The sequence below is a fragment of the Lipotes vexillifer genome, unplaced genomic scaffold, assembly GCF_000442215.2.
Source record: "Lipotes vexillifer unplaced genomic scaffold, Lipotes_vexillifer_v1.1 scaffold640, whole genome shotgun sequence".
Classification (NCBI taxonomy): domain Eukaryota; kingdom Metazoa; phylum Chordata; class Mammalia; order Artiodactyla; family Lipotidae; genus Lipotes; species Lipotes vexillifer.
In genome coordinates, this window is record NW_006773138.1 from 2,134,761 (window position 1) to 2,144,349 (window position 9,589).

General features: G+C 39.1%; 1 protein-coding gene across 1 annotated transcript in view; it reads left to right on the forward strand.

Annotated features, from left to right (window-relative positions):
- RNF169 (ring finger protein 169) overlaps positions 1-9,324 on the forward strand; it is a 100,318-nt gene extending 90,994 nt beyond the window's left edge. Inside the window, exons 5-6 of the mRNA XM_007448103.1 lie at positions 7,592-7,691; positions 8,140-9,324. Of these exons, the coding sequence (XP_007448165.1) occupies positions 7,592-7,691; positions 8,140-9,324 (1,285 nt within the window). The remainder of the gene's footprint in view (positions 1-7,591; positions 7,692-8,139) is intronic.
- The last annotated feature ends 265 nt before the right edge of the window (positions 9,325-9,589 follow it).

A 9,589-nucleotide genomic window follows, 5' to 3' on the forward strand; every position in this document is an offset into this window, starting at 1 on the left:
GATGAAAGGGGAACCTACAACCAAGATTACTCTACCCAGCAAGGATCTCATTCAGATTTGATGGAGAAATCAAAAGCTAAGGGAATAGAGCACCACCAAACCAGCTCTACAACAAATGCTAAAGGAACTTCTCTAAGTGGGAAACACAAGAGAAGAAAAGAACCTATTAAAAACAAACCCAAAACGATTAAGAAAATGGTCATAGGAACATACATATCAAAAATTACCTTAAAGGTGAATGGATTAAATGTTCCAACCAAAAGACAGAGATTGCTGAATGGTTATAAAAACAAGACGCATATATATGCTGTCTACAAGAGACCCACTTCAGACGTAGGGACACGTACAGACTGAAAGTGAGGGGATGGAAAAAGATATTCCATGCAAATGGAAATCAAAAGAAAGCTGGCGTAGCAATACTCATATCAGATAAAATAGACTTTAAAATAAAGAATGTTACAAGAGACAAGGAAGGACACTACATAATGATCAAGGGATCAATCCAAGGAGAAGATATAGCAATTATAAATATATATGCACCCAACATAGGAGCACCTCAATACATATGGAAACTGCTAACAGCTCTGAAAGACGAAATCGACAGTAACACAATAATAGTGGGGGACTTTAACACCTCACTTACACCAATGGACATATCATCCAAAATGAAAATAAATAAGGAAACAGAAGCTTTAAATGACACAATAGATCAGATAGATTTAATTGATGTTCATAGGACATTCCATCCCAAAACAGCAGATTACACTTTCTTCTCAAGTGCGCACGGAATATTCTCCAGGATAGATCACGTCTTGGGTCACAAATCAAGCCTCAGTAAATTTAAGAAAATTGAAATCATATTAAGTATCTTTTCTGACCATAATGCTATGGGATTAGAAATGAATTACAGGGAAAAAAAAGGTAAAAAACACAAACACATGGAGGCTAAACAATACGTTACTAAATAAACAGGAGATCAATGAAGAAATCAAAGAGGAAATCAAAACATACCTAGAGACAAATGACAATGAAAACACGACGATCCAAAACCTATGGGATGCAGCAAAAGCAGTTCTAAGAGGGAAGTTTATAGCTCTACAAGCCTACCTCAAAAAACAAGAAAAATCTCTAATAAACAATCTAACCTTACACCTAAAGGAACTAGAGAAAGAAGAACAAACAAAACCCAAAGTTAGCAGAAGGAAAGAAATCATAAAGATCAGAGCAGAAATAAATGAAATAGAAACAAAACAATAGCAAGGATCAATACAACTAAAAGCTAGTTCTTTGAGAAGATAAAAAAAATTGATAAAACATTAGCCAGACTCATCAAGAAAAAGAGGGAGAGGACTCAAATTAATAAAATTAGAAACGAAAAGGGAGAAGTTACAACAGACACCACAGAAATACAAAGCATCCTAAGAGACTACTACAAGCAACTCTATGCCAATAAAATGGACAACCTGGAAGAAATGGACAAATTCTTAGAAAGGTATAACCTTCTAAGACTGAATGAGGAAGAAATAGGAAATATGAACAGACCAATCACAAGTAATGAAATTGAAACTGTGATTAAAAATCTTCCAACAAACAAAAGTCCAGGACCAGGTGGCTTCACAGGTGAATTCTATCAAACATTTAGAGAAGAGCTAACACCCATCCTTCTCAAACTCTTCCAAAATACTGGAGGAGGGAACACTCCCAAACTCATTCTACGAGGCCACCATCACCCTGATACCAAAACCAGACAAAGATACTACAAAAAAAAAGAAAATCACAGACCAATATCACTGATGAATATAGATGCAAAAATCCTCAACAAAATACTTGCAAACAGAATCCAACAACACAATAAAATGATCATACACTGTGATCAAGTGGGATTTATCCCAGGGATGCAAGGATTCTTCAATATATGTAAATCAATCAATGTGATAAACCATATTAACAAATTGAAGAACAAAAACCATGTGATCATCTCAATAGATGCAGAAAAAGCTTTTTGCAAAATTCAACACCCATTTATGATAAAAACTCCAGAAAATGGGCATAGAGGGAACCTACCTCAACATAATAAAGGCCATATACGACAAACCCACAGCAAACATCATTCTCAATGGTGAAAAACTGAAAGCATTTCCTCTAAGATCAGGAACAAGACAAGGATGTCCACTCTCACCACTATTATTCAACATAGTTTTGGAAGTCCTAACCACGGCAATCAGAGAAGAAAAAGAAAGAAAAGGAATACAAATTGGAAAAGAAGAAGTGAAACTGTCAGCGTTTGCAGATGACACGATACTATACATAGAGAATCGTAAAGATGCTACCAGAAAACTAGTAGAGCTATTCAATGAATTTGGTAAAGTTTCAGGATACAAAATTAATGCACAGAAATCTCTTGCATTCCTATACACTAATGATGAAAAATCTGTAAGAGAAATTAAGGAAACACTCCCATTTACCACTGCAACAAAAAGAATAAAATATCTAGGAATAAACCTACCTAGGGAGACAAAAAACCTGTATGCAGAAAAGTATAAGACACTGATGAAAGAAATTAAAGATGATACCAGCAGATGGAGAGATATACCATGTTCTTGGATTGGAAGAATCAATATTGTGAAAATGACTCTACTCCCCAAAGCAATCTACAGATTCAATGCAATCCCTATCAACTTACCAATGGCATTTTTTAGGGAACTAGAACAAAAAATTCTTAAATTTGTATGGAAACACAAAAGACCCCGAATAGCCAAAGCAGTCATGAGGGAAAAAAACGGAGCTGGAGGAATCAGACTCCCTGACTTCAGACTACACTACAGAACTATAGTAATCAAGACAATATGGTACTGGCACAAAAACAGAAACATAGATCAATGGAACAGGATAGAAAGCCCAGAGATAAACCCACGCACCTATGCTCAACTAATCTATGACAAAGGAGGCAAGGATATACAATGGAGAAAAGGCAGTCTCTTCAATAAGTTGTGCTGGGAAAACTGGACAGCTACATGTAAAAGAATGAAATTAGAACACTCCCTAACACCATACACAAGAATAAACTCAGAATGGATTAGAGACCTAAATGTAAGACCGGACCCTATAAAATTCTTAGAGGAAAACATAGGCAGAACACTCTTTGACATAAATCACAGCAAGATCTTTTTTGATCCACCTCCTAGAGAAATGGAAATAAAAACAGGAATAAACAAATGGGACCTAATGAAACTTCAAAGCTTCTGCACAGCAAAGGAAACCATAATCAAGACGAAAAGATAACCCTCAGAATGGGAGAAAATATTTGCAAATGAAGCAACTGACAAAGGATTAATTTCCAAAATTTACAAGCAGCTCATGCAGCTCAATAAGAAAAAAACAAACAACCCAATCCAAAAATGGGCACAAGACCTAAATAGACATTTCTCCAAAGAAGATATACAGACTGCCAACAAACACATGAAAGAATGCTCAACATCATTAATCATTAGAGAAATGCAAATCAAAACTACAATGAGATATCATCTCACACCAGTCAGAATGGCCATCATCAAAAAATCTACAAACAACAAATTCTGGAGAGGGTGTGGAGAAATGGGAACCCTCTTGCACTGTTGGTGGGTGTAAACTGATACAGCCACTATGGAGGATAGTATGTAGGTTCCTTAAAAAATGAAAAATTGAATTACCATATGATCCAGCAATCCCACTACTGGGCATATACCCAGAGAAAAGTGTAATTCAAAAAGACACATGCACCCTAAGGTTCATTGCAGCACTGTTTACAATAACCAGGTCATGGAAGCAACCTAAATGCCCATCGACAGACGAATGGATAAAGAAGATGTGGTACATATATACAATGGAATATTATTCAGCCATAAAAAAGAACGAAATTGGGTCATTTGTAGAGACGTGGATGGATCTAGAGACTGTCATTCAGAGTGAAGTAAGCCAGAAATAGAAAAACAAATATTGTATATTAACACATATATGTGGAACCTAGAAAAATGGTACAGATGAACCAGTTTGCAGGGCAGAAATAGAGACACAGATGTAGAGAACAAACGTATGGACACCAAGGCGGGAAAGCGATGGGGGGTGGTGGGAGTGATGGTGTGATGAATTGGGCGATTGGGATTGACATATATACACTGATGTGTATAAAATTGATGACTAATAAGAACCTGCTGTATAAAAAAATAAATAAAAAAATTCAAAAAACAAAAAAACCAAAAACTCAGAATAGTTATGAATAAATTTAACCAAGGAGGTGCAAGACATGTACACTAAAAACTACAAAACATTGTTGAAAGAAATTAAAAACTTTAAGAAATGAAAAGATTTTCTGTGCTCATGGATTAGAAGACTTAATATTGTTAATATGGCAATACTTCCCAATTTGTTTTTTACACATTCATTACAATACGTATTTAAATTACAATCTCTTTTTTCACAGAAATGAATAAGCTGACCCTGAAATTCACATATGGAATTGCAAAGGATCCCAAATAGCTAAAACAATCCTGAAAAAGAACAAAGGTGGAGGACTCACACTTCCTGATTTCAAAACTTACTGCAAAGCTACAGAAATCAATAGTATGGTTCTGAAATAAGGGAAGATATATCAATCAGTGGAATAGAATTGAGAGTCCAGAAATAAACCCATACATCTGTGGTCAGTTGATTGTCAGTAATGGTGCCAAGACCATTCAGTGGAGGAAAGAAGAGTCTCTTCACATATGGTGCTGAGACTACTGGATATCCACATGCTAAAGAATGAAGTTGGACTCCAACTTCACACCATGTACACAAATTGAGTCAAACTGGTTTAGATACCTAATTGTAAGAGATAAGACTATGAAACTTTTAAAAGAAAACACTTGAAGAGTTTAGTTGTATAATTACTGCTTTCTTATAGCCCTTTTGTGGTATGTTGTGGTGAACTTCAGTGACTGGATGCTTCTGTGGGTCAAAGTTATCTTTTCATCAACCTGTCTCAAGTGCTTTGCAGAGTTGGTGCTCAATAAAGTTTGCTGATCCAATGAATGGAAGAGACAATGATGGTTTCAGCCATACTGAGGTTTACCCAAAAGATTTTAGATTGTCAGAAACTATTTAGGTGTCCTTGTTGTGTGCTTGAGTGCTGCAAGTGTGAGTTTCTTCCCTGGGCCTTTTCTTTCACCAAAACAGAGTTTAGAGGGCATGTTAAGAAGTTCTCCCCAGCAACAAGTAGTTGTCGTTTGTACATCAGATACCATGTCGCCAGTGTCTTTAAATTTGACTTGTTATTGCTGACAAAATGGATGCATAGCCTGTTTTTTAAAAAGTATATATACTGGGCTTCCCTGGTGGCGCAGTGGTTGAGAGTCCGCCTGCCGATGCAGAGGACGCGGGTTCGTGCCCCGGTCCGGGAAGATCCCACATGCCACGGAGCTGCTGGGCCCGTGAGCCATGGCCACTGAGCCTGCGCGTCCGGAGCCTGTGCTCCGCAACGGGAGAGGCCACAACAGTGAGAGGCCCGCGTACCGCAAAAAAAAAGAAAAAGAAAAAAAGTATATATATTAAGCTAATTTTAAATTTTGGAATGTTTGTTAAAGTATAGATCCAGCCTCAGTTTGAACACCTCTAACGACATGGAGCTTAGTACTTCCCAAGGCAGATATCATTGAACTGCTCTTACTATTGAAAGTTATAAAGTTCTTTCTTATGTTGATCAGGAAATCTTTCCCTTTAAGTTTGTACTTGTTTCTCCAATGGAATCATGCGAAACAAGTCACATATTTGATATAGTAATGCTGTCTCTTTCAGCTCTATATCCATTCCTCTTGACCCAAAGTAAATGTTATTCACCCCAGCATTTTAATATACTGTACAGTTTACTTTTGGGTAACTTGCACCACTAACAGTTTTTGTGAGTTCTGGGAATGCAAATGAATTTCAGTATTATTCTAGGTAAAATACAAACCAAGCTGACTTGTAAGCAACTGCCTTTATAGGGTAATGTTGAAGTTTCTTTCTTGCTCCAAAATATACCTCCCACCAGATGGTACAACTCTCACATTATTTTTATTTTTGGGTTCAGTGTTGAATTTTCTTGGTAAAATGCAAACATGTAATACAGGTTGGCCATCATTTTCTCCTATTAATACCATAGCATAGATTAGTTCGTCAAATTGGAGCCATCTAGCAAGGTGATGTGGCTATGAGACATAGGATGAGAGGGGTTTGAATGGGAGGAATAACACAGAAATGCTGGAATAGGTAGGCTAGGCCTTCACTAGAGATGTAGGGAGAGGAGAAGAACTCTGGGAATGTACCTTATTGCCTCCTTTATAAGTTTTCTCTGAACTAATCTGGCATTAGTAAAATTTTAAATCTTTTGCTCCAAAGAGTAGATATGATTATTCCATTCCAGAGCTAAATAGAATCACTCAAGGAAATAATTTCTGTTTGGGATCCTCTACATGGCTATGTGTCCATCTTGCCTTCTGGCAAATTCTTATTTATCCTTCAAAATACATATGCCGTAGGAAGGCTTTTGCAACCCTGCTCTCACTCCATCCCAGGTAATTAATAACTCTCTCTTTTATGCTATTCTTAGGCATAATTTTTTTGTTGTACCATTTCACTGTATTGTATTGAATTATTTGTCTGCTTCACTGGACTCTGATTCCTTGAAGACCTAGACTGTACCTCATTCTTTTCTGTATTTCCAGTGCCCAGATAGTGCTCATCAGTGACTGGCATATAGTAAGTGTATGTTAAATGCTTATAGAGTAGAGTTGTATCACAGGTAAAATATCTCTTGCAAACATTTGTAAAAGCATTAGTCTCACCAGACATGTATTAGGCAAGAGTTGGAGAGTAGAAAACAAAGGTGAGTAATAAGATAGTCAAGAATCCCTACTTACAGTCTCTGGGGCAGGTGACGGTCATCTGTACATAATTCTTACACAGTAAGATTAATGTTATAATACAGGTACTTTGGTTTTTGGTTTGCATTGTAAAGTCATAATGTAATGCATGCGGAAGACAAAAAAAGAAAAGTCATGTGTTCTTGAAATCTTAATTCCAAAGGATGTAGGCCTCTGGAAGCTCAAATGTAATGGATTAAGGGAGAGACTATATTTAATTTTTACTCCTTGCATAGGAATCTAGTGCATTGCTATGCATTTTATAAGTACTTAAATATTTGTTTCATGGCTGATTTAGATTGCTTGAGGAGAGGTTTGGGCCTAATCAAAGGAAAAAAATATATTGTTTGTAAAGGTGATTTAATACTGTATCCACCCTATTAAGGAAGGTGAGGTGTCCCTACGTCTCTCTAAGCATGAGTGAAATAGCCATTGGTCTTGCGTTACTTAGGCAGGATCTGAGTTTGGAAACAAAGGCCTAAACCAGATGTCCCCTCTGGAGAACTCCCTCTCTCTTTGGACAGGATTTGTTCTTAGAATGTATTTTGTTAATAAATGAATTCATTTTCTATTGTAGCTGCGTGGCTTTGAAAGCACAGAAGAGATTGTCATTCTTTTTCCTTAGCAATCATGGGCTACTTTTGACTACTTGTCTTTTATTTATTCTCTTTTAGGAACCTAAATTCCAAGATGGAAAGGAGTCAGAGCTGCAGTGACACTGGTCAGGACAGAGTGAAGGGCAGACTGAGAGCAGCCCCAACCAGCAAAGCCAAGGTAGACCTCAGACACAGGCTTCCGGGGCTCTCCAGTCCCGTCCTGCGCACGGCCACAGGAGAAACTGTTCCAGATGAGAAGAGGCAGAATGGGTCCTAGGCATACTAATTATGTTGGAGAATTTTATAAAATAGATGTGAAGGAAGAGAGTTTGAATTAGTAGCCAGATGAGTGGAATGAGGGCCACTAGAAGAACCTTCTTAAAAGTTCTGGATGAGTTTTTTTTACCCAGAATTTTCAATTTCATTAATTGTTTCAAGTATGTAGGAATTTCTGCAAATGGTGGGTGCATTCTAGGTTAGGGATTTTCCACATTTCTTAGGCTCATATGACCCTTTATCCCTTTTCTTACACTTTTCCTCTCTATCCCTCTACCATCAAGAAGGAATTACGAAGAAAAAAAATGTATATATATGTATGTATCTGTAATCTTTTAAATCTCTTTCAGGTCACAACCATGACCCCAGCCTCCAACCCTATCATTGGTGTCCTCTTGTCCACCCAAAACAACCGCTGCCTCTCAGCCCCTGACTTAACCATTGAAAAGCGTCTGCCCTTCAGCTCCCTCTCATCCTTGGCTTCCTTGCATAAGCCAGAGCGCTCCATCAGTCCTGAGAGCAACGACAGCATCTCCGAAGAACTAAACCATTTCAAGCCCATTGTCTGCTCACCATGTACTCCTCCCAAGAGACTCCCTGATGGCCGTGTACTGAGTCCCCTCATCATCAAATCAACACCCCGCAACCTAAACAGAAGCCTGCAGAAGCAGACTTCTTATGAGGCCAGTCCACGGATCCTCAAAAAGTGGGAACAGATCTTTCAGGAGCGGCAGATCAAAAAGACCCTTTCGAAAGCCACCCTCACCTCCCTGGCTCCAGAAACAGGGGAAGACTTACTCGTCACTGAAGTTACGCATTCTAGCAAGGAGAAGCCACTTCTGGCTTTAAATACAAGACTGTCCAGTGGGCAAGTACTCTCTGAGTATACAGGACCTACCCTCACTGACCTTGATTACTTCCCCTCTGTTAGCCAGACAAAAGCAGAGCAGGGCAGTGACAGTAAAAGGAGCACTGAGATCCCATTAGAAACCTGCTGTTCTTCAGAACTCAAAGTGGAAGCCAGTGGGACTTCTTTGGAGAGAGAGCAGTTTGAAGGGTCAGGGTCATCCCCAGATGCCAAGTTAGATAAAACCTGTATAACAACAACTATGAAAATCTCAGCAGTTAGTTCAGTGCTACCTAAAAACAGTGTTTTGGGTGGGGTCCTCAAAACAAAGAAACAGCTGAAGACAGTGAATCATTTTGATCTGCCTAATGGTGTTCTGGCAGACAGCCTAGGTGAGGAGCCACTTTCTTCCTTGCGTCGGGGCAGGAAAAGACACTGTAAGACCAAGCACTTGGAACAAAATGGCTCCCTTAAGAAACTGCGACAAAGCAGTGGTGAGGTGGGTCTGGCCCCAGCAGACCCAGTACTGCGAGAGATGGAGCAGAAATTGCAGCAAGAGGAAGAGGACCGGCAGCTCGCTCTACAGTTGCAGCGCATGTTTGACAATGAGAGGCGGACTGTGAGTCGGCGAAAAGGAAGCGTGGATCAGTACCTCTTGCGGTCCAGTAGCATGGCTGGGGCCAAGTAGCACCCGACGAGCAGCGTTACCTGTTTTTCAGAGGTCTTTGGGCTTGATCATTTACCCTGAAGAAATGAGTGTTCTCACTTTGGGTTTCTTTTAATGGCAAAACACTGTCTAGCATGATTCTGAGAGGTCTCGGGCCTTTGTAGTATATATATCCAAGGAAGCTGCATCTCTGCCTCCCTGTGACCCAGGCCAGAAGCGCTCCTCACCCCCTAAGTGACCCACCCCTTAGGGCGTCTGGGCCAAATCTGGCAGCCCCTGCTTGGGG